At 39.0% G+C, this 25,829-nt stretch overlaps 2 protein-coding genes across 2 annotated transcripts; one reads left to right on the top strand and one right to left on the bottom strand.

The window, feature by feature from the left end:
* Positions 1-2,018: 2,018 nt before the first annotated feature.
* LOC111338097 (uncharacterized) lies at positions 2,019-19,798 on the bottom strand. Its single transcript, XM_022944516.2, has 27 exons — positions 19,376-19,798; positions 17,948-18,033; positions 17,497-17,737; positions 16,879-17,007; positions 16,043-16,149; positions 15,780-15,866; positions 15,080-15,133; positions 14,350-14,474; positions 13,833-13,936; positions 12,639-12,787; positions 11,711-11,817; positions 11,544-11,627; positions 10,864-10,956; positions 10,030-10,171; positions 9,583-9,638; positions 9,256-9,331; positions 8,616-8,818; positions 8,278-8,361; positions 7,967-8,053; positions 7,650-7,782; positions 7,161-7,235; positions 6,794-6,830; positions 6,259-6,367; positions 5,358-5,469; positions 4,774-4,821; positions 3,824-3,862; positions 2,019-2,297 (listed from the first exon to the last, which is right to left on the bottom strand). Exons 1-27 carry the CDS (start codon positions 19,672-19,674, stop codon positions 2,170-2,172), a joined length of 2,994 nt encoding a protein of 997 aa, XP_022800251.2. The 5' UTR covers positions 19,675-19,798; the 3' UTR covers positions 2,019-2,169.
* Positions 19,799-21,965: 2,167 nt separating this feature from the next.
* Positions 21,966-23,093, top strand: LOC111338103 (myosin-2 essential light chain). The gene has a single exon (XM_022944524.2). It carries the CDS (start codon positions 22,072-22,074, stop codon positions 22,522-22,524), a length of 453 nt encoding a protein of 150 aa, XP_022800259.2. The 5' UTR covers positions 21,966-22,071; the 3' UTR covers positions 22,525-23,093.
* The last annotated feature ends 2,736 nt before the right edge of the window (positions 23,094-25,829 follow it).

The raw sequence follows: 25,829 nt of genomic DNA, 5'->3' as shown, positions 1-25,829 counted from the left end.
TCATGTGGTATTCTCGTGGTCTGTTTAAATCAAATGATCGTTACCACATACCGAGAAAGCCTCAATCACAGTGATAACATGCTACTTAGAATTCATTTTAGTTGAAATATTACAACATTTACAGAGCACAACATGTTGTCCATTATTTTACAAATGTTTCAAGTGGTATTAGTTACCATAATTGTTTGACACGGATCGATTTCAAGACCTTTCACATTTCAGCAGGCTGAGATCTCAAATACTTTCTAATGTCGTAGTAGTAGCAAGTAGGATAAAAAAAGTTGTATATTTCTTACAAAACTTTCTAATGTATAGATATAATCAGTTTTCCGGGACTGAAAAAAGCGTATTTCTCGGGCTTGACTGGAGAAGTATTTCAATCGATAAAATACCGATGACCTTTATATTTTACGGCATAAAGCCCCAGTGACGGTATCATATAAACTTTGTCCCTAAGCCCTTGCAGATTGAAAATACGTGACCGGATTCATGAGCACTGAATTAGAATAATGCCGAGGCGTGTTCCCTATCGCTAGAAACTGGGCTGGCTATCAGCGCGTGATCATCCAATAAAATCACGAGAAACAGAGTTTCGGCTTGGTTAGATGCTCCAAAAAAGGTGAATTAATGAATGAATGAACATATAAATAAATAAATAAATAAATAAGTAAATAAACGAATGAATAAACAAATCTCAGGTAATCAGCATTCTGTTTTCGTTGTATTTCAAATGAAGTAAAACCCTTGTTCATCTGAACTACTTTTCCAATAGTTTCAGTTTCGGAAGATTTAAGATACGGCTTCTCGACGTTGTGATTTTCTGATAGAAAGGTTGTTTTATGGCCCAGGGGGAGCTGGGCCGAAGAAACTCCTCGAGCTCTGTGGCTTACATAAATGGGCAGGGCTGCGCAAGAGTAACAGCTGGGTAGAGTTTTCAACTTTGATAAGTTCTCTCCAACATAACTCAAAGCAGTTCGCAAAATTAAGGCAAGTGGTATTTAGTTAGAGAGAAGTTGACAGTGTGGATGTATGGGGAAGGAGACTTTTATTTCCTTCTAAAAGATAAAAGTAGGGACCTTAGGCAGTCAGGAAGGCAACGCTAAGGAAGACCAAGGAAGGCACTTATTGAAAAATGAGCTTACATCTTTAGTTAGAATTTAAGGCATGGCTGGATCGATGTGATCGCTGTCTCTTTTGGCGACACTCCTCAACTTTAGCATGCATACGCGAGTTCCAAATGGAGACCTCAAATAATTATCCGTTGTTTTGCAGAGGACGGCTAAGAAATGTACAAAGTTTTAAAACGCAGATAGTGAGTTATAGTTCTGGTAACTAGCTCTTTTGTTCTGCCTAGTCCTCGTTGCTGTCGCCGTCTTGGTTTGCCTGTGGTCCCTATCAACTTGATGAAGGCAACATGTCAGGTCATTGAACGCCCTGGATGTCTTTTTCTTAGCAAAGAAAGATACTGAAACAGATAAAAACCCTCACTCGAATTGCAAAGCATCTCTATATTCTTGGGTTATGCTCCATAGGTATTTAGCTATGTCCATAAGAATCTCCTACGTAAGTATTTACAAGAAAGATGATTGTAAATCAGAATCAATCTAGACCACCTATCATAGCGAAAGACAACCCTACGGTACTACTCTAGATTTGATCAGTTTGTTTTGAGAAAATTATGATCTGATTTCAAGCATTGACAGTCATATCACGATTTATAGTTTTCGTACTGATATTTTTCGGCGTAATTAAAGTGGCAAGTTTTTGCATATTTTCAAACTACGATTAAGCATATTGCAAAAATTATGAATCTCTCTCTAGGTGTTTACAAGAAGATTTGGTGTTACGTTCATGTTTACATTCGAGTTACTTTTTTCTATAAAATGCAACTTGCTGTCTGTATAGCTCAATAAAAACAACAAACTCTGCTTTGAATCCCCTTCAATAAAAAATATCAAACACTTGGAAAAAAAGCGTTTCCCAGATAAAAAACAAATGACCCACCCCGTGTACTTAGTATATTATTTGTATCGTAGAGCACTTTTCGATTGCTGTAAAACCAAAATTTTTAGACTCAAACTTAAGCGTCTTGCACAATTCCCAACATTCCACGCGCGCACCGCATATCATCATAGCAGTCTTTACTCCACATGTATTTTGCAGTCTGAGCTAAAGATTTGAATTTGAAGAAAATCTTTTCAAGATGGAGCGTTTCTTGAGCGTAGTTGGGGCTACAGGGGCATCTGGAGTGTCTGAGTATGACATCATCACTTGCAGACGACCAGCGGGCACTCCATCTATGAAAAATAGAAGTTCAAGTTAACAACACTTTCAGCGTACCATGGGATGTGTGCACTATACATAAACAGCAAACACGTCTGTGGACATTACTACGGCAAAGAGTTTTCGGTTCAAATTTTTCGAAAATTGCTAATTTATAAAGAAGAATTTTAAAACACTGTTCTCAAACTAAAAAAAAACACTTAATGTACCATTGGGTGACTCGCAATTCCACGTTTCTAAAAAATTTCTACACATAAAGAAAGGTTGTAAAATTAATCTCAAAATGTCCATCCATCAACAGAGTGATTAAATCTAGATTCTTGGCATACTACGGCGATTGTCAATACAGATAATGATTTTTCCACACTCCTTGGACAATAAAGCATCCGTCGATATTGGAATTCAGAATCGCTCTCCCTTATTCTTTCCTTTATTTTTCGAAGAAGGAAGTGAAAGCACCCAATGGAAAAGAGATCGAGTTCAATTGATATTCAAGCAGTTAGGAGATGCCAAGTCTGTAAATTTATCATTTTCGAGACAGCTTAACTCTAATGAATCCCCTAGTATTGTGGTGAAACACTTAGATATAGAATTACTGTAGGCTGCACGGAAACCTTAGACAGTATTTGCACATCAGGTTAAAAATAAAAAATCTGTGGATGATTGTCTGTACATCATTAATCCTGAGAGTCTTGTTGAAGATCAAAACAGATAACTATCTTTACTCTTGTAATTAGTATGATTGATATTTTGCCTTCAGAAAGAGTAGATAAATGAGATATTTTTCGCAACAGTTAGAAGACAGAAGGTTCTATGGCCCTCTTTGGTATGCCATTGATACTTCGCACAGTGTTGAATCGTATCCTTTTAAGTGCTTAAAAGACAACCTGGTCACACATGTTAAGCCAATTACTCCAGTTATCTGCTTATTAGTAATACGCTTATCTTTATTTCCTTTTCTTTCAGTGATGTCTTTATCTGGCATGCGCCCTTCCCGACCGCCCTCATACCCCACGCAACGTGCGTGGCAGAAACATATACACTCGCGCGAAGACGTAAGTAAGTAAATCCACCACATAGGCTTTGGGGTGGAGACATGTCGTCGGGTACTTGTGAACGATATTTGCTATTGCCGACAGGTGTATAATAACCTTGGAGCTGGAGAGGTGAGACGTGGTGGGCGGGTGAAGAATAGTATTGAATAGTATTGAATAATATTATGACATTTGTTGAAAGCCGCTTTAGGACGCGCCGTTGAAATGTCGTCACTTTTCGTCTCCTACGGCAATGTTCGGCCCGAAACGTTCGCTGATTAATAATTAATGCAAAGCATCCTGGGAACATTTTCAAATCGGTAAGTCTGTATGCACTTTCGCCTCCTCCCCTCTCCCCTCCTTTGGATAATGCACGTCTGCAGTTTTAACTATATACTTTCAGTTGTGACCCACCACAAGTTACATTTTTAAGTAGGTAATGAAAACATGGTTCTATTTTATCAACGATCGGCTAATTAGGTCCTGAACTTTAAAATTGAACATACCGTTTTCAAGATTGAGCCACTTGGTTTCAGAATATTTGCCTGAAAAGTAATTGTAATGTATAAGTCAGGACTTTGCACAGATATCTGACCGATGAAAAATAATGTATTTCATGATTATTTTTTCGAAGATCCGACTACAAAACAGTTCATTTTCTTATTCTCAGCATGGGCCAAAACTACAAAAAATTACAAATGGCGTTGAAAGATGAGTCGAACTTGAGTTTTCAACGGCCATTTTGGAGGAATTAAAAGGTCGTTGAAGATCTTGCGGAGAGGAATAAGTCACGTATGGTATCAGACTTGCGGCCCACATCGAGACACCAAGAGGTTTTCTTCAAAATTTTTTTTAACACTTCTCTTTTTGAGGTGAAGCATGCAAGAATAGAACTCAAGCTGCGAGGTAACATCATGAGAGTTGATCTGTTCCGCGTTCTTAGTTGTCTGGGACGAACAAACATCCCAGGGAACTAAATATGAAGATGACAGCCTCCAGCCTATTTTTCGCTGAAGCCTAAGGTAGAAAAGGCGCTCAAGACACCAGTGCTCCATTGGCAGAAGCAGTGACAGCCTCATGGAAAACGTAGATTTTCTAAATTCTATCACTCATTTGCGGTCGCTGGAACGCTTGTTTTTAATTGATTTTTCGGAATGTACACTGATCAATCAGCTGCCTCTAAATTAAACGAAATTAGATTGAAATGTTGTTTGGAAACGACACTGTCTTTCCATTAATTGCAGGCTACTCTATAAATGATAACAATTGTCAATTGGGACTGAAAATGAAAACGTAATTGATACCAAAAAGTGACGGTTAATCCAACAAACCTATCTCTTAAATGGACCTCTGACTGAAACGGGCATGGAAAAAAGGTGCATAAGAGGTCGAGAGGTGGAAGGGAAAAACTACTGGCGGTGGTACCGATTTATATGAATGGCGTATATGTTATCACCTTCAGATCCACTGCTAGTGTTCGACCTTTCCCTCCTGGTAAACACATCTGGTGAAAGAGAAAAATCAGAATGTGGCCGTGCTTTATTAAGGCTTATTTCCGAAGTTCTAACAAACAGACTAGTCGCTAGGCAAAGGAAATTGTTGTCTGAAAAGTCTTAGTTGGGAGACAATTATAGATAAGTTTCTTCTAGTGAGGCATCTGAACCATCTGAAAAATTGCCATATAGTTCTTAATTTTTTGAAAGTTTTCCAGTCGCCAGAGGAGGCTAACATACTCGATAGCAAGAGAAAATAATGGTCCAATTATTTTCTCTCGTGTATAGCTAATTACTCTAAAAACACTTGCTTCAGTATCCCTTATATCCACGATGGATGTGGCCTTCAGCTCCCTATAATTGGAAGTACTCACACTGGGAGACCTTTAAACGTCGGTATATCGAATGACCGAATGACACAGGTATATTTCATAAACCGAAAAATCAAGAAAACGAACAAATGCGAATAAGATAGGAGCTAAGAAACGAGACACAAAGTAAAGCAAAGGCTAACAAAAATTAGAGATTGAATCGAACATGTGGTTACCTTTGAAGAAGTCCTGTATCGAGATCCTAACCTTTCCCTCTAGTTTTTTCTTGGCGTCTCTCAGTTCAAAAACGAATCCTGCTTCGTTTGAAATTGCTGTTCCTCCCGCAGTCTACGAGAAAAAGGGAAAGTGTCACATGAGGGCGCTAACCATCACCACTTGAAGCAAATACAGACCTAACAGTTGAAATATTTACGAAAAAATTTTTTCTGCAACAATATATAAATTGTTACGTTCCTTCTAATAAGCCTTCAGTAGGATTTGACCCCACTTCAAGAGGTTAGAATGTCGCCATGCAACTTGATTTTCCTATCCGAAACAAAATATGTCTGAAAATGAGACTACGCGGGCTCACCAATCTCGAGAAAATTAAATAACAAAAAATAAAAGGAATTGAAACCACGTAGAATATCTTGTGTTTTATTCTGTTTTAGAATAGTTCGGTAGGCACACTAACTGAATATAGCATCGATTATATCCGGCGTAACTTCCTTTTCCGTCCGTGCGCTATTAGGAAACCTCGACTGGAACTGTTGGGCAGTTTAAACGAGACTTGAAAGTGATGTACATTAGTTGGCGAGGTATATTCTCACTAACCGAGACAAAGCGAAAATTTCTTTTCGTCACAAAAGCACTTTTAAAACGACCGTAATTACAGTCATTGACTGAAATCACTGAGTGTGAAAGTGTACACTCTATCGATCGATCCTTTCTATTCTTTAAGTTTTTCCTTTCTCAATTTTGCGAGACACCGTTTGTTTCTTATGTCTTCCGTTGAAATTTTTCGCGAGAAATTTCCTCCCGCCTGGCCAAAATTGGTCCATTTGGGCAAGTGTGACTGCTGTGTTTGGATATGTTGAAGGATTGTCAGATTAAGAGACAATGTTGAGATAGTCTTACTTGGAAGATATAATTCCATTTTGCCATCCCACTCTCAGGAGCAAGTTGGGGAGTGGTGCACATCGTAATGTACTCATACTTGACACTGCTTTTACGGCCATGACGAGGACTGAGAAAAAAAAAAATTTTAGACAAGTCATAGGCAAAGTTGACGCTAAACTGAAAACTGGGTTCAGTATTCGAGGGGAGAAAGAACTTTCTGACGGAGCTAGAATTGGTCCTAACCCGCAGTTTTGATATAGAGCTCTAATGGCTTACCACAGCTTACCTTCCTTCCCGGCTGCACTAAACCCGAAGAATGGTAGAAGTTTCTCTTTTCGAGCTTGAGAGACAAACTCTCCTAAATGAATGCAAGACGGTTCCCTATGATGGTGGTATTGGATTTCCAGAATTCATATTCTTTAATTCTCCATCGGGCATCAACAGGCAATGTTTCCATTTGTAAATCATTCACCCAACTAAGTTTAACCCACTTGCAAGTTTAGACTTCGCCATTACGCGACAAATCACTAGTATCATATGCTTACATACTCACATCTCAACTCTTGCTCTAATTTGGAACGTACCCCAACCTAGCAAAATACATAAAACAGTTAAAAACTGTACTGCTTTCCTTGACAATACGATTACCGTCAAAACTTTCATGGACAGGAATTAATAACATGCACTTTTTGTGAAGTCTTTTTTATTGTTTGAAAAGTGCTAAAATAGCATTTAAGGAGAGTGTCAATATAGTGTCAAAATAATCCTTCTTTGATATTTTTGCATCACTGCGCTCTCTGAATGGTCCATAAATCTCGTGATAATTTTTCAAACGACCCAAGAATCACTACAGAAGCCCATATGCATTCCAGTTTGGTCACCTTTGCTCTCTGTCGCTCAAGGCCAATTACGGTCATTACCTGTTATATCCGAAGCCTGAATGATTTCTCCTGATACGCCGTAAAACAAAGGTGGGATCCGACTCTCTACGTACTCTGCAAAAGATGGAATATAAAGTGAAAAAACCAAAACCAAAACAGTGCGACTTTTTTGCTGTTTTGATTTTAAAACAGCATCTGAAAATGGACCGAGAAAGATGGTGAATTTCATGCTTTGTCGTGGAATGATTAAAGTTTTTCAATATTTGTTAATAGTGCGGGACAGAGGGGAAAAAGATCACAATTCCCCAACTGGCTTCAAACCCGAACAAGGTCTATTGTCAGAGTAGGATACCCTACTAAGATATTTGTGAATCCGGTGAGACACGAGATTCATGCCTGTCTAATGTCCAGGATTCTGCTTGGAACAGCAACGTCGAAAATGCCTGATGTTTAAAGAAACAAAAATATTTTTCTCCATTGAAAAAAACTGTGTTACTGACAAAAAAAAAATCGGAATCAACCCATTACCGTCCATCTTGCTCAGTGTAAGATCAAAGACGTCTTTCGGCGCCTCCTGATGTTCCCCAGTATCACTGATACCCGAGTCATTTCCACTTTCTCCCGGTTGTGACGTCATATCCCCCGCTTTCTCAGCCTCTTCCTAATTAGATCGAACATAGTCGTTGCGAGTAACAAAAAAAAAGAAGCTGCAAATCCCCAGATCAAGAACAACAATATTTTTTCAGAGATCGATGTTTCCGCCTTGTCACGAGCGTGGGAAAAAGAAATAAAGGAGGGAAAAAAGAAAAAGAAAATGTTTTCAAGGAAATCCGAGTAAACATCACCTGTTCGCCAGGCCTAGAAACTTTGAATTGAAGTTGAATTTCTCCTGAGTCAGCCTCTTGAAGCTTAAACCACTGAGGGGCTCCTTTCTATAAATGATAAGAGTTAAAATAACAAACAGTATGTGTAGAGAAATGCTAGAAACGAGAACAGCTGACTGGGTGAAGAGCATGCACAATGTGTGGCGAGCATTTTGAGACCAATCAGACAATGAACTAAGGGAGTCGCCTTTTCTCATTTCGATGAAAATTACATGAATTCCTAATTTTTTTTTCAATTTAGGGAATAGAATGAATTGAAGAAAGAACTGAACCTTAGCAGCTTCTTTTATGTCATCAACGGTCAATGGAACTGATCCCATGAAGTCATTCTGAAACACATCTTTGTCAAAGACATCCTGAAAAGAAAAAAGGGCGGAAAAAATTCGAGAAGAAAGCTCCTGCTCTCTATATATCTTTACAGTGTAGAGCAAAACTCCCCATCCCCTTCCTCCATTGGATGTTGCAGCCAATCCTACTTTCGCCTGCCTTCTTTCCTTTCAGTTGCAACTTTCCAAGCACCTTCAACGCAACCCTGTCTAAACAGTCCATCTTCCTTGAACAACATTGACCCTCTTTGCAACCATGCGTCAATGTAAAGAAATAAACTTACGAAAGAAATCTTATCTCCCTCTTGTGGCATGGCTATGGACACGGACTCGTTCCACACCGGGGACAGAGTTTCGTACGCCACGTTGGTTTTGAACTTCTTCGCGTTATTGACTCGCACCACACAGAATGGATCACTGAGGCCATTGCTGTCCATAGCAACCATTTCTTTACCTTGGAGAAGTGTGATCACTAAAACACCAAGCTCTGGGAACGAGAAAGGAGGGAATTTTTTTTCAAAACTACAAGGATTATGTAAATGTATTTTTTGTCCTTTTTTCGTTTTGTTTGGTTAGTTTTGTTTCAACGATCTGGTAGCTTTTTGTTAATTAGCCTTATATTGTGTTCTTATTTTGTTATGTTAGGTTTCATTTTGCATTTTGTATATCTTGGCTTGGTTAGCTATTTCATTAGCAGCTTGTTTCAGTGACAATCGTCTTTTACCCCTTCGCTTCGTTTCACCTTGTTTTGTAGCGATTCCTTTGCTTTTGTTGGTTTCACTCCCCATAATTACAGGTCGGGTTTTGGAATATCAAACGTGTGCGCAGTGGTTACTGAGGTGTGCTTATGATGACGACTCACTGAGAGGGTTTCCTTCTCTGGGAAATACTTCTCGTTTAAATTCAGTAACCTCTTCAAGCTACCTTTGATCAACATCATTTCTTCAACTTGTCTTTTGATCTTCATACTGCTCTTCATAGTGTGTTTTTTGGCGTGCTCCTGAAATTGAACAAAGAAGTATCGATAACATTCATAGCTACATTTAAAATTAAGTAAACTTTACTTCTGGAACGCAGTCGCTTAGTTTTTCAAGTACTTTCTAACTATCTATCTTAAAAAGATAAATATCCGTTTAGAACTATTACGGCTATCTTCACTCACACTATTGTCCGAGTTGAAAGTCAGTCAGAGTTGCGTTGCATATCTTTGTGCTATAGTTATCTCTTTAAATAAAAAGCTTACGAACTTACATTTATATCATCTATATCTTCACCTTCCACTAAGTCATCAGCCGTAGGTTCTTTTTCTAGAGATCACGAAAGAAAATGAAATTAGATTAAATAGTTTTGAAGATCGAACTTCTGTGGTCAGGATTTGTCTATGCCACTTAGTTGTTTTGTTGTTGTTGTTGCTGTTTATCACAAAAATGAAAAGAGAGTGTTATTGTAAAGCCCCCTCCTGAACATCTTGGATACACCTCAGTCTGTCCACGCTCTTGTAATGTTAGGTGGAAGATAAGGTAACGACAAACGACAGAAGTCACCAGGGATAACCGATTAAAAGTTTATTACGAACTAACTTCATAACGGTTAAATACAAATTATGTAATCAGTTCAAAGACAAGCGCGCACTTAAAGTAATGAATTCGTAGCTAATTTATATGTCATAACAGCAATCAAACGATGCGATTCGTGTACCTGATTTGGCGACCGACTCGACGGGTTGAAACACAGCTGACACTGTAAGTGATCCTGCCTTCATGATGGAGTCATCTGATCTCTTCTTTCCGAACACTTTATACTTCAACTCTAACTTACGTTTAATGATTGCGGGCTCGTCCTATGACGTTAAAGGAACATTTCTAGAGTCAATTTATAGGTAGCCCGCTGAATTAATTAGAGAAGGCGTTATGATGAAGGAAGGAATAACCTGATGCAGAAGAGAGGGGCCCATGTATCTCAGCTGTGTATTTTTATCTTCTTATTCTATCAATCCGTTGGAATATTGCGTCGGAGAGAATGATTGCCCGTGCTGAGGTTTATGCAGAACTGACCTTTGATTCCAAAGAGTGGCTGATATCTAATTTCTCCTGACAATATTACCCCAGGATCAAACATGAAGATCGCGAAAATATAGAAAATTATTACGAACTAAAGAACCTCTGATTTTCGAACAAATTCTCCTGGTCAGCACCTTAAGAAATGTATATATAACGGTGTGGAGAATATGCACACTGATGTTTGGGCTGTGAAGGGTTGAGAAACTTTACTGAGCATATTCTTACTACAAAAGCTAACGGCAAAACTCTTCACTGTTTGACAAAAATGTGGCATGTTTTAGCTTTTATCCTCCTCTTTTTCATCCTTGCCACTCTCTTCACTTACTGATCAAAATATGAAATTTATTTGGCGCCTAAAACTCTCCTCTTTATCAGCTGCTTTCTTGTTAGAGCAAAGATTTTATTTGTTGCTGTATTCATTTACTTTTTTGGAAAGACCCCTTTAACCAAGCGCAGGTGACACACAACATACCAAAGTCATTTGAAGGTTACAGGATCCCATGAAGTCATCAGATTGACCCTGCCAGTTCACATCACGATCATACACCAGGAAAGAAACATTGGTCTGGGAAAAATATAATACGGCTCATATTTACACCTGGCCCCGGTTGTTCGAAGGTTTGATCACGCTATCCACTGCATAAATCTCTATCCAGTGGATAGCGCAGTACTTTCTGCTGTCACTTATCCGTTGGATAGCGAATTATCCGTTGGATAGCGAATTATCCGTTGGATAGCGAATTATCCGTTGGATAGCGTTATCTTCTCTTTATACAACTGGGCCCAGAAGCTTGTTTCACTTGATTCCCTTGATTCTATTTCGTTACTTCAGGGACGCGTTCAGGGATCGATAGGTGGTGGACCATCGTTGGTACCTATCATTGGAAACGAGCCCTGACCCGGGTCTTTGTGTTTTGGCAAGATACTCAAACTCACACTGTTTTTCTCCACCTAAGAGCATAGCGGGTAAAAGCACACTGTTTAAAAGATGCTGTCAACGAACAGCTGAACACCTAAGCAAATAATAAAGGGTGGTAATAGGGCCAGGAGGGGGTAACTGGCGACGCCATTGCATCCCATTCAAGTAGATTAAAAATATCTTTTGTGACCTCAGTTAGTCAACATTTGAGAATCAAAGGACTGTTTTCTCACCTTCGTAAAGTCTTTGACGGGGAATTCTACCACAGATTCCCACACAGGATTGACAGATCCCGAGACGTGAGGAGTGGTTCTCACCTAAAAAAATATGTTATTGTCAACATAACTAAGTTTTTCAAAAATATATCACAATTCCACTCTGCACTCATTATATAACGTACCTTCTCTCTATTGGCTGCCATAATGCAATAAGGGTCACTAAACCCATCATCATCCATCGCCAGTAGCTTCTCACCGCCATGAACGACAACGAGAAGAAGACCGGACACTGGAACATGAAATCAAACAAGCAAAGTAAACTGCCAATAAAATTACCAATCCAAGGCAGCAAAGCCAGCGGAAGTTTTATTGGTTTATTTGTTACTGGTGTCCCCAAATTAGTAAGGGATTTTGTTCCCTGGCTAGACGGTTTTTGACACTTTAATAAAGTTTCTACTTCTACTACTACTACTACTACTGGAAGATGTTAGACGAAGGAGCTTTTAACGGAAAAAGCTCATCCTCCATTTTTCCTTCCCCGTGAAATTGGCCATATTCAGATCGTGTTCAATCGGTCGTTTACCGTGACGCGAAATCTTGAATGTAGTGCTGATTAGAGCCGCTGTCGGGCGGTAACCTTGACTAACTTAGCAGATTATAGTGATATGAGGGCTGAAAGGCATTGGCATCTGATAAGAGGGTGTGCTCTGAGTCATGTCACTTCCCTTTATTTTCTCAAGAAAAAAAGACAATTTACAAAGAAGAAAACCTAACATGTCCTTTAAACGCTGTTGCACGACTCCACATAAAAAGAGTCTGCTCATGTCTTGGGCAATCCCATCGCCCAATAGCCCTTAAAAGAAACTTTAAGGAAAGTGTTCGTGCCACAGCCCACAGGCAGGCCACGGTGGAACGATTTTTTTCTTTTTTTTTTATCATCTTAAAAAGATTAACCCAAGCGACTGAGATCCCTAGGAAAAAGCTCATTCCAAAGGTTATCTCTGACAAGAATTTTTTAGACTCAACAGGTTAGTTTCTCTAGAATGAATAACTAAAATAGCACTCTTTCAATCACTTGTTGGAAAGAAAAGACATTATGAAACTTTGTACCAGGACTTTCTTCAGTAGGTTTCTGGTATTTCTCAAGGAATTCCTGCTCATCTGTCCGACTGCTGACTTCATAAGGTTTCAGTTGCGTGTACTCCAGAGAGACTTCGAGCTTGGACCCTTTAATTCCTTCCTTACTCAGAGTTGTTTCGCTGTGATGGGAAAATGACGAGAAAGAGAAACGGGATTCTTAGAAATATCGATAAGATACATCATCTAACGATCTGATTATACGTTGCCATGTTTTTTTTTTTTTTACCGTTTTGGATTCTCACGTCAGCCGATCACTCATTCACAATTTCCCAGTGGAAATTGTTGACTTTCCCAGAGGAGAGACTGTAAAGAGTAAAGACTGTTCAATTTTTTTTTAATACACAGGAAATCGATTTTACTCGAAGGGATCAGATTCGTGTGGGTATGTTTAAGAAAGGACAGGCTTTCTTGTCTTGAAATTAAAAACGCTAATCAACACATGATAAAATAAATTATTTCTATCTTACTGAGTTCCGTTTCCTTTAATTTTTGTTTTATTGCTACGAGCTACGCTCTTGGTAAATACCGTTAAATTCGCACAATTAGACCATTCTGTAACCTTCATGGACCTGTAATTTCTAAGATTATAAAGTTATTGCATGGAAAATGTTTGAATCGGAATGTGACCAACAAACATGAAACTATCAGTACTATCAGCTCCGACGAAGGGCTAACGCTCGAAACGTCAACTTTTGTAATCGCTACGGTGGCCAATTTACCATTTGAACTTTGTTGATATATCCAAATTATTTCGTTACCCCCCCCTACGCAGCCCCAAACAGTTTCTTTAGAAACTATCAGCCTTTATTTACCATTACCATGCACGTGCTTCATTTTAAAATTTCCAATTGCATTGTCTTCTTACTTCTTGCCTTCTTTCCTGTTTCTTTTATTTTTTTCTATTTTTTTATCTTTTTAATTTCCCTTTTTTGTAAACGAAAGATGCTATAATTAACTTGATGTCTACGTGGATAATGTTGTAGGTTTGGTTTTTTTTTTAAGATTTAGCCTAAATAAAGTTACAGTTCGCAGAAATAGGAAAACTTAATAAGTGCCCCACTCGATTAAGCGCCCACCTTTGTAGTCGAAATTTTAAATATGTACCCGGGCGCTTCTTGGAGGAGATACGGTAATGTGTTTCAGTTTATGCTCATCTCCACTTACACTTTCTTCTTCTTTTCCAGGCCAAGACTGCCCAAGTACATCTTGTATTTTGCAATCGAATATTTCGTTCCAAAAGTCCTCTTGCCGCGTACTTCAATATTAAGCTGTTGTCAAAAAAAAAAAAAAAAAAAAAAAAAAAAACTATAAACAACAGTTGAAGAATGAAAAACAAAAGCATACATGTATATGGATTTATATGGAATAGCCTATCGGTTTTCTCTCGGTATTTCCTTAAGATACGCGAAAGAGCACTTGGCCACCCTAAGGCACTGCAAGCCTGAGTAGGTCAGACTCTTAATTGAACTAAAGTCAAGAAGATCTTTAAAAGAAAAACAAACACACAGCTCCCCACTTTTAAGTTGATGTGCTTTATGTAAGCTGCATGTGGCAATACAGTAATCGTTAGGTAAAGTATTACCTCTTTCCCTCTAAGGGCCAGTTTGTGGACACGACAGAACCATTTTTAAAAATGCAGTATCAACCAATCTAACTAAACCATCTACGGTTTAGCAAATACCTTGTCATTCGCAAGGTCATAAATAAGAATGGATATTGACTCTTCAAATGTAGTTCCACCCTGAATCTTTTCAGTGTTTTGTTCATCAAGGTTACCGACTTGAAGTGACGTCCAGATCTGGTCATCTGGAAAAGTAATCAAGCTGATCTTACTGTCGACCATGTATATCTTTAGAAATCTTTAGAGCAGAAAAGAGAAAGTGTTGGGAAACCTAAGAGTAAAATTTGAAATAACACCAGAAAAAAATGAATGAATGTAATTGTTGACACAAGTGGTCCCAATAGGAGTCGAACTTATGACTTTCTTATTACTATTACGGGCGCTCTACCATTGAGCTATAAGAGACTCGTGGTAGGTTTGGCTGTTTAGCCAGCTGCATGGTAACAAACTGCTTGCATACTGCGAGGATAGGAATGTCGACATGTGATGCTTCTGCCTAATAATAATGTAAATCAGGATGGTAAATTTGAAGCCTCTTGATCTAACTCGAAGTAAAAGAACTCTGAAGCGAAGCTCTCAATAGGAGTCAACCCTACGACCTTTCGAAAAAAACGGTAGTGAAGTCTAATTATTAGTTTCGCAATGTAGTGAATTTCAATGTAAATAGCGAACAGCTGATTGTCTTATCCTGGTGATGAGATGGACCAGTCACATTTGAGTAAAGAAGAGTTGTTAGACTATCGATGGCTTCGTTTGTAGTTTACATGACGATTTCTCTGATATTATTCACCTGTATACTTTTGGAGCATTCCACCTTTCAGTGTGACTGTTAATAGTCCATCGGCTGGAAGATTAACGCAAAAACAGAACTCATACATCTAAATTAATTGAAGTTTTAAAACACGATTTTAACAAAAAATATGGTCTCACACCAGAGTCATGTAATAGGTAGCCAACTAACAACTGAACCAAGGCTGATAGTTTCTAAAGATACTGTTTGGGGCTGCGTCGGTGGGGGTAACGAAATAATTTGGATATATCAACAAAGTTGAAATGGTAAATTGGCCACCGTAACGATTAAAAAAGCTGACGTTTCGAGCGTTAGCCCTTCGTAGGAGCGAGTAGAGGAATTGTGGGTTGTGTGTGCTTTTAAAGGTAGAAAATGGAGCTACGTTATTGGTGGGAACGTGGCAACGAGAAAAACACGAATAAATTAGTGGAATGAAAAGCGTTCATTGATCCCTGTGGGATTTAGACTGCCGGTTTGAAAGATGAGCTTTTGTTCAAGAACCGTTTTCTTCAGATATAGCGTTACTTCAATGCTTCGTTTTCGTGATGTGCCTATTTCATGATGTTTGCAAAATTTGAATTAGATACAAATCATTATTTGAAGTTTTTCAAATCGCACCATGATGGACCGTCGCCGCGTTGCTTTCGTAAAATCAAACATTTTGTTGGCAGTCTTTTTATCTACTGACGCGCGTGCTCACCGTAAGTTGACTTCTTAGCTGCGCTGAGGAGTTCATCGGGATCAACGCCATGAAGGGGAACTTCAATTCTTCCAGGGTCAACCAATGCTGTAGATCAGTAGAAAAAATACGACACGCCCAAGTAATTAGAAAAAGGCACGTGTGTATCTAAATATTCCCCAACTGTTGTTATTTGTCAGCTGAAGTGTTTCGAAACACTCTAGACCATTTTAAAGCTCAGTGGTGAATTTTCCAGGACTGAGACTGTGAAAATTGATTATTACCGTAAGTCAAACTGTCCATAACGAGAGCGTTGATGAAATCTTTCAGCATAGGAATATCCATCACTTGTACTGCGCGCATCAATCGAACATCAAAGTCGACATCTGGTCTAACAAAAGAAAAGACAACGCACTTTAGTACAATTGAGCATTTCAGTTTAAACACAAATAACTTCATATCACTAGCTCATACATTTGAATTCCACCTATGTCGTCATTTTTTCGTTGAAGGAGAAGCCGCAAGTTCCAGAGAGTATATAATTTTCCATTTGGCTTTTGAAGAGCATTCCTGAGATAATGGCGGACAGTGACTTTATTTTGAGCGTAACCTTTTGAAAGTTTTCCTCAAATTAAGTGTGTTGGAAATTCGACGTTTTACCATGGAGGCAACCATCTTGACTCTTGACCGGCTACATTTGATCATTTCAGTTATCGGCGATAATCGAAGCACGAGCTATTGGTGAACGCGTCTTGGAGTAATCCGTGCGCGGCTAGGTTACTGAGTTATTTTTTCAAACTGGTGGCGTCCACGGTCAAATTTTAGGCGACTATAATATTTTCTGAATGTTAGGTTTCTCTTTCGATACACACACCACCGTGAGATGTAAATTCTTCTTAGTACTTTGTAATAACGGAGATAAAATCACCTGTTTTACTCGGTTGGCTTAAACCTCTCCAAATAAACGTTGCTATTTTCTTTTAAAGTGATTTCTTTCTAAGACTAACATGGCGGTGCATAGACAAATCCTATAAGTTCAACAAATTCCCTGTTTTTAATTAACATAAAGAAGGTTATGGAACCATTTGTTAATTCGTGGAGACGTGAAATTTGTTCTTACTTTTCAAGAAAAGTTATGGAGACAGCTTTCATATGTGGAAATGGTACAAGGTGATCCATCTCAAACACAATCTGAACACGACCAGATAACGACACGTCCTCGATACTGACATCAACATCTGCACCAACCCTTGGAAAAAAACATGTATACAGAAAAATCATTTACCACTTTCATTTGCTGGGGTCTAAATTTGGTCAGTAACGTTTTTAAGTTCTGTTTACTGACCCATTTGTTAATTACCTGTAGAGCTATCGTGTCGATATTAAGTTGCGAAAAGCTCTTCCCAGATGAATGAAATTCTATCATTTCAAGTGCAACCAGAATAATTTGGGCGGTTGTCCCATATCAATTGCTGGTGTTAGGGAACAACTTTGGGAGTGAGGATTTTCAAGATACGGACCTGGTCCGTTCCTTCTCTTGTCGATACCATTAGATGTAATGTCTCTTGCGTCTCAATACCACTTAGCTCACAGATTTTGACATGAGATTTACATTCGTAGCAAAAAGAAATCCAAGTTCTAATTTGACTACGGACCAGTGGATAAGAATAAAAAGCCATGCACTCAGCTTAAGAACACTTTAACTATCATTCATTCCTTTCTAATCGATTGTACTCACATTTTGCCGCCTAATCTCACTTTGATAGCGATTTTTGTATCAGGTGCGTGCAAGCAGAGGTCCATAACAAGCACCAACAGATGTCTCTGCCTTGTTGCCAGGTCCTTCGGTGGGTTGAATGCTGTTGATTCTGAGGCAGGGATATCCGGAGAGTCGTTCTCGTCAATATTTTCAAACACTTTCACGTATTTCAGAAACGGCGTCTTCTTTCCAAAACTGAACTCTGTTAGTTCCATAGTTTCTGAAAATATGAAGGAACTTCAAAGTTAAACAAGGATGAAACATTCTGAGAGGCATGCGCAGTTTTCAGGGGTAAGCACTCAATCGCACATCCGCGTTTCCAACCACAAGACTTTGATTTGAAGACAAAAATTGGGTTTGGTGGCTAGCATCGAAATAAAATTGATTCAAAGACCTGTTGATCGATACCTAACTGTGCTTGTGTTCTTACCTATAAACGATGGTTTGCTATACTCCAAAACAGGATTCAAACTGGAGCGCACAAGGTTGCAAAGGGAGACCTCACTGAAATTCCACCTTGAAAAACACGAAACATTTGATGTAGAACAGAACTTCATATACATAAAGTATGTATGTGAAAGCATATGAAACATTATTCTCTTTAAAGATGCTACGCTCTATTCTAACTTATTCTCACTTGCTTAAAACGTCTGTAAATGATTCCAATCCTTGTGTTTAATTTTTTTCCTAACTTCATTCAATCTCTCAAAAATAACGGTGCCTAGCGTACCTAACAGAAGGTTGCATCCCTCCCTTGGATCAAACTCTAATTTTTTTTAGTGATTCGAATCCCAAGTTTAAAATTATATATAGATTTTATAGAAAAGGAAACTATCAATCTGAATTTTACACTTGAGAATTGCAACTTCATCCCTTTCATTATCGACTATTATTATATGGCTGTCTCACAAGGACTGGGAACTACCGAACTCACGAATTTGATTGGCTGAAATCAATATTGAAAGCAGTCTAGACTTTCCCATCTAGACCGACATCTAGACCGGTCTAGAAAAAAAAGGTACAAAGAATATAAAAAATTGCCATATAAGACACAGCCATATAATAAGCATCTTATTAACAGAGCTAGGTCGGTCTGTATGGGAGAACCTTGGCGTCGGTCGCTGGTACAGACCTCTCTGCGTTCGGTCTGTACTGGCGACCTCGGTCAAGATTCTCCCATACAGACCTCCCGCTCGGTTAATAAGAACTAAATAAAATGCTGACGTGTGCAGAAACCTGTTTACAAGAAGAAGAAGAAGTAACTTGGCAAAAAGTCATCTAATTTATTAATAATGTAGACTTATTACCTCTCGAATGTTACGCGTTGCTTATTTGAAAACTTCAGTGTTGAAACGTAAAAACGTTATAACTATATCTAGCCATTTACCAAAAAGTACAAACATTTTGATTTTATGAGCACGGAATGGAACAAAAATAAAAACTGACTCTGGGGTTTGGGTGGTTTAGTAACAAATGGCCAATTCTTTGTTCTAAACAAAAACAATGTTAGCAAAACAAACGATTTTTACCTTTGTAAGCATTAAATTAAATTTGCTTTTGTAGGATTTACGAGTGGCTTAAAGAGTAGATGAATAATGTACTTTTTAAAAGTTGCTGGTCACAGGTTTCCCGGGAACCGAAAAAAAACCACAGCTGTATATCTATTTGACCCACCCAAGTAACAAAGTGGCCAGCAAAATGCTGTGTTGCAAACATTTTTATGGTAGCTAATTTCAAAATGCCTCCTCTGTTATTTTTCTCTGCAAATGTTAGTCTGTAAACTTGGAAAAACTCAGCGAACGTAATTCTAGACCTATCATAAGCTAATATACTCTGTTAACAATTGCTTTATAGTTACCATCGGTTCAAAACAAAGTTGAGCCACTCGGCTGTCTCCTCGTCCCGTAAGGCCTTTCTTCGGTGTACTTTAATTTCTGCTTCTCTGACACGATCGTCTATTAGGCGGCAATTTTTGCGATACCACACTGTAAATATCAATGGTATTATAAACCCTGCCCATACGAAGGAAAATCCATACGCTCCAAGGAACCATGTTATTGCAACAACGGCGCAGACGAACAGTGACAAACGCAATTGCGTGTCATCTCTTTCTTTCTTAGCTCGCACTTCCAAAGCGTCCGGGCTGTTTTCCGACATATTTTTATGGATTCGTTAATTACGTAAAAACGGAAAAACTGAACTTTTTTTCTGCATAATGGTGTAGCCGCTTTGATGATTTGCTTTCAACATCGAGCCTAATGTTTCCGATAAATTATTTACGTGGTACCTGTTAGTTTAAGAGCGTTTTTATGCGAAATAACAGAATTGCAAGTCAAATAACAAAAACTTGGCCTCGAGTAACGAAACATCAATCTATTGCGGCTTACTCATCGTTGATAACACAGACTTTTTAAAGTGATTAAAATTTTAAAAGTTTTCAATATATTTTCTACGTTGTCATTTCTTTCGAATCACAGCAATCCTAACGGAAGCTGCGAACATTTCTTGTGTTGAAAGCCTTGCAAATTTTTAAGGTAAAGAAGGCAGATGTTAAGCCTGGATTTAAGTCTTTGGTGTCAGAATTTTTTCATTAACATGTCACGTTAAAGAGCTAAAGAACGCGGTTTCCGTAGGAGCGCAAATTTCTTGAAAAGGAAGCATTTTTATGTATCTGTAAATGTTAAAACTCACGCAATTTACTGATAACGTTTGTCATATTAGGGTGGATGCCATGGTTACAACTTTGTATTGTTGAAAGTAAATTGTGTAACTTAAAGCTCAAAATCAAACCATATTTGTCAGACAGCGGGTTCGGCAATCTTAGAAGCAAGATCTGCAATTAAGCAAACTGTAACAGTCGATCAATCGATTTCTCTCGGTTTTAACAAGCCACTAGGTAGTACAAGTTTCTGAATGTATTTGGTTTCTGTTAAAGACCCTACTAAGGCGTGTAAATGAGAAAACTCCGTTTGAGCCTTTTGCGGGCCAAAATGACCGAAATTAAAATCTGAGATCCCGTGAAGTCACCTCCATGTCCGCAAAGAAAAGCTTACAAAGTTGTTAAACTCGGTCAGGAAAACTTACTTACTCTCACCAGGATAAAGTTTCAGGTTGGTTGCACATTTTATCTGGCTTAAGCAATCTCGCCGTGAGGGAAAGATATTCTTTGATAATCGGGCCAACATTCATTTTCAACTAATTTGATGGCAATCACCTGTGTCATGCAACTCAAAGATTGACTTAAAACACATTCAATAGGATTGGAGTAATTTTTCCCGCCTCTTCGCCGAGAGAAGGTACAATTCAGGCCTTCAGATTTAAATATGTGCAGTCTTAAATGCTTAAAAAATTGTTTCCAATTTCAATCTCAATGTAGTCATCTTTAAGACCCGGGAAACACTAAGTTTGCCTTTTCCTGGATTTCCTACATATAACTTTCCAGTCGTGTGAAATTAGCTCCCCGTACATTTGGAGTTCCAGGAGGCAGCAAGTAAGTAAAGAAAAAGATAAATAAATAAACAATAAGGGAAAAATTAGTTAAACTGTACCAATTTTATACTCTAATTACTTAATGCTCGTTTTAACAACAACTCTTGTACTCTTGTGCCTGAATTGAGTTTTGTATCTTTTATCTTTTTTTTCCATGACAGTCAGTTTCTTCTTCAGTCCAGTTCCAACCTGTCCCAAATAATATCCAAAACCATCCCCTAAAATATCCAACACACCACGGCACTTCCAAATAACATCTAACGAAACCTTTGACAAACTGATCGTTTGAATAAACTTACAATCACGCCAATATGAAATATCTTTTGTAATAAGCCGTGCACAACTGCTTGTGTGGAGAAGTTTGCACGTGCCTTTTTCTCTTGACCTATCTCTTACAATGCTCTCCCCGACAAACGAGTCTTTGCCTTAAAAAAATGGTTGCCTCTTTACCTTTTCTCCGTTCGTACTCGTTCAAAATCACGTTCTCCTTCACCACCGTCCTCAACACTCCATAAAAGTGATTTGCGTCAGCAACGTACACAGGAAAACAAAATAGAGGTACTGAAAACCTTTTAAGGAAAACCAGCTAACGGCTTCATTAATAGACAAATACAACACACGGTTACAGTTAGGACTAATTGACTGCATTTTTAAATTACAAATATTCTAAAAGTATTCTTATGGATAAGGAGTTCGTTCTTAACCGAACGTTAAGGAACAACAAGCACAAAATTGTTCTTAAGAGCTCGAGATTTACATGATAATTTCCATGCTCAACGGAAATGTAAATCATGGGAACAAAGAACTCGTTTGTATGCCCTGTTTCTTAATTGTGTCGACCGCTGGTGGCTACCTTCATAATTATTCTCGTCCTCACTCAGTTCCCGTCCACCACGTAAGACAGGTGCAGTGCAAGCCACGTGACGCTGATAAACCATCATGCCACGCGTCTTGTGTCAGCAAGTGCATTGAATAATAATCTTTTCCTGTTGTCGTTCGTATAACATTACCGGGAGCAATTTTTCAGTACAATTTCGGTTCGAGGAAAATTTACCGGGGATTAGAATGGCAAGTACTCTGACAGAAACAGAAATTGATGAGTGTCGCGACGCTTTTAATCTGTTCGATACTGTTGGAGATGGAAAAATCGAGTCGACGGCCATTGGATTGGCTTTGAGATCTGTTCACTTAAATCCTACCCAAGCTGAAGTCGACAAGGTGTTGAGAGAAATTGATCCAAACGGTAACAAGCGGATTTCCTTCGAAGAATTTTTACCTATCATGCAATCGTGTCGCTCCCGAACGCACAAAGTTGGTTATGATGCTTTCGTCGACAGTTTGAAAGTGTTCGACACGGATAATAATGGCTGGATCAGTTCTGGCGAACTTCGTCATGTTCTAACCGGGTTAGGGGAAAAGCTAAGCGATGAAGACGTAGATGCACTACTTCAGGGTTTTGAGGACAACCAAGGACTTATCAATTACGAGGAATTTGTCAAGAACGTTTTGAACGGCTAGTAACAGAACTATTAGAAATTGCTATAATAAACCACGCATCGACCTAATGCCACAACGGATTTCAGAGCGGTTTTTTTTTTCTTCGTTCTAGGTAGCAATACTGATTAGTTTTGAGCTTTTGAAGGATTTTGTAATGGTGAAAAAAACTGAGAGAACTGCAAAGGTTTTTTGGCTTGGTTGAACGATTCAATTTTCCTCGTAGTGGCACAACTGTTCATCCTGTTTGGACGTAGCTTATCAGTGGGTGTCAAGTACATATTCACATGTATTGTAGTCTACGAGCTTATGACAATACTTGCGAAAGTTTCATCTGTCAGTGGAAAAGCGTACCGGAAAAGTTGTACTTTGAATTAGAAGCACAAAACACATCAAGTTTCTAAATAACTTAGATTTTAAGCTGTTTAGATCGCTTAGGTTTTATTCCTATTGTGCTGAAATGCATGGCAGAATATTCCTTCTTGCTTTGTTCACGCTTCAGCGAATATCTTTTGGTCGATTTTTGAACCAAGCATAATTTACATTCTTCTCAGTTATGGGCAACAACGGAAATAAAACCTCTGTTGACAAATGCTCCTGAATGTGAACTTACAGAAGTATGATTTTCCCAAGGTAACCGTTTTCTAAATTCAACGCTTAAATGCAAATGAGTTCTAATGAAATTCGTAATCTCCCGGGAAAACATTTGTCAAACAGCAGCATTGTTTTGACACTTTTGAGTCAACCTGTGTGTCAGAATTTGCATAAACAAATGATTCCCGAATTTAAGGCGGGAATGACGGATTTTATTTAATAAGTCCTTGTATTTAGAATGAAATGAAGAGAGTAATCAGTTGAAAGAAGTCCGTGCTTATAGAACGCTCTAGTTTGATGTTAATAATAATAAAGATGATGATAATAATCTTAAAGGGAACACAAAAGAAAACTCTGCGCACCAAGGGAAATAATTTCATACCGTTAATTATTTTTGCTGTGAAAATTATGATCAACAACCATAAAATCCTAAACAGAAAACGAAACAAATGGTCAAAAGGAGAGAAAAAGGTAAACAAATGGAAGATGAGCAGCTATCAGGGAAAAGGGCCCCAAAAAAATTGCTCAATGATGGACATGCCTGCTTTTGCTTTGGTGTGCCTACGTTTTGTACCTGAGTAGGACCATTCGTTTCGTACCTAGCCTGCGAAGCAAGCCCTGGGGGAAAGGAGGGGGATTGGGGGGAGCGGAATGTGCGGAGGGGAAAGGGAGGGCTTGCCACAGACCCCCACTAACTAACGAAACGCCCCCTATTTTCATATTCATATCGTCTTGCATGTGTCAATCAGCGCCTCTTAAAATTAACCAATCAGAAAGCGCCATTAGCTAGAGCTCAGTGAACCATGCAAACTGTCAAAACAACAACTAAAACTTGCTCCACGTGAGCGAGAAATGTCAGACGACAAGGAGAATCTGGTATCAAAATCTAAGAGAGGGATAAAGCCAAAAGTTAATCCAGAAGGCGTAGTTTGCCGGTTTCGTGGAGTAGATTTAAGAATTAAATTTGGAAGTGGCTTCAAGAGTTTTGTAAACATTTTTAATCAGATACGATGAATATATGAAGTTCATATATTTTGAACTGCGGTATTAGATACGTATGATGCACGATCCTCGCAGTGGAGAGCGCTAATTATGCAATAGCGAAAATCAGACCTGAAAAAAATCAAGCCTGTACGGGATTCGAACCACTGATCTCTGCGATACTAGTGCAGCGCTCTACCAATTGAGCTAACAAGCCAACTGCGAAGATCGTGCATCATACGTATCTATAAGCGCAGTTCAAAATATATGAACTTCATATATTCATCGTATCTGATTTATCATCACGGGTTTATTGCGTATCAACTTAACGGCCTGCTTCCAGTTGGCTTGTTAGCTCAATTGGTAGAGCGCTGCACTAGTATCGCAGAGGTCAGTGGTTCGAATCCCGTACAGGCCTGATTTTTTTCAGGTCTGATTTTCGCTATTGCATAAATGGCGATCTCTACTGCGAGGATCGTGCATCATACGTATTTTTAATCAGAGTCAAAGGGAAGTGTATCTTCGCCGATCGCCTTCGAACGGTCGGTTTTCACTTCGAAAATAAGTCGCACATATCTCAAATTATATGCCTTCCTTGTGCAAGAAAAGCTAACAGTTTTTGCCAGTTTTATGAACTGTTGAATGAGGCCGCTTCTCAATGTCCGGATTCCCGCGATGTTTCGTCGAAATGAAAGCTCTCAACACCGACAGGAAAAAGTCCAGGTAGAAAGAGCTTGCGTGTCCGCTCCCCGGCACACGCAAAACCTACATCTAGCAGGGAAGCGTTGTTTGACTCGCCGACGAAAGGACAACTCTCAACTTCAGCGATGGATACAAATTAAAACATTAATGATTTGGATCCAACGTCCATTGGCTTTGCAATGTTGTGGTTAAGGGCAAGTTTGAGAATGAAGACGCCATTCTTATCAAGGCCCTCAGCTTGAACAAGTGGATGGCTGCCACAAATATTCTACTTCGACATCGATTCTTGAGAGCAGAACTTCTCGAAATCACCGTCGTCCACCATTTTCTAAAAGGTAGTCGCCACGAAGACTGTTTAGTTCGAGGGTTTATTGACAACGTGTTGCTCTCAGCCGATGGGAATTTTTCTTCCATACGAGATCGGAAATTTCGTTGGTTAGTGGGGATCTGTGGCAGGCCCTCCCTCTCTCCACCGCACATTCCGCTCGCCCCAATACCCCCTCCTCTCCCCCAGGGCTTGCTTCGCAGGCTATTTCGTACCCAAGTAGGACCATTCGGGCCGAGTCAGTTTAGTGGTTTCGTACCTATACTAATAAAGTACGCTTTCGATCGCTACTAAAACTTGGAACTTGTACGAACCGACACAAACTAGGTACGAATCGTCTGAATTTTTGATGCGAGTCGACTGGATATAAAACGTTCGTGGGTACTGAAAAAAAAAACTGGATAGCAGTGGCGCGGATGCTTCTCCAAGCTCTTGTTTACTTTTCCTCCTTTTTAGTGTGTTTTCCTTTCCCCCAACTTGTTTGGTTTTCATCCTTCTGCATAAAAGAAAAACTCCTGATTTGCATTTAGCGTTGAAAAAGTCATCTAGAAAATCCATTATCATGGATAAACCTTTTTTAAACCCGACTCACTGTAACGCACACGTTCGGTTGCAGGCATTTGTTTCAAATCCGCAGTTGATCGTCATCAGTTCTATCACCGTCGTAGCTCTAATGAGCATGTATATGTGAAAATACGCGCAATGATGACGTAAACAGTTATTTCTA

Source organism: Stylophora pistillata, chromosome 14 (genome assembly GCF_964205215.1).
Source record: "Stylophora pistillata chromosome 14, jaStyPist1.2, whole genome shotgun sequence".
Classification (NCBI taxonomy): Eukaryota; Metazoa; Cnidaria; class Anthozoa; order Scleractinia; family Pocilloporidae; genus Stylophora; species Stylophora pistillata.
Note: the sequence above shows the minus strand (reverse complement) of the source record. Positions and strands in the feature narration are given on the sequence as shown.

What these genes read in the sequence shown, in the direction of transcription:
- LOC111338097 (XM_022944516.2), bottom strand. Translation starts at nt 19,674, where the DNA reads ATGTCGGAAAACAGCCCGGACGCTTTGGAAGTGCGAGCTAAGAAAGAA. An exon ending in TCCATAACTTTTCTTGAAAA is followed by an intron (nt 16,150 to 16,878) that starts GTAAGAACAAAT and finishes TTCTTTTGTTAG; the next exon opens with ACCAGATGTCGACTTTGATG. An exon ending in CCGTCAAAGACTTTACGAAG is followed by an intron (nt 10,957 to 11,543) that starts GTGAGAAAACAG and finishes TATTTTTCCCAG; the next exon opens with ACCAATGTTTCTTTCCTGGT.
- LOC111338103 (XM_022944524.2), top strand. Translation starts at nt 22,072, where the DNA reads ATGGCAAGTACTCTGACAGAAACAGAAATTGATGAGTGTCGCGACGCT.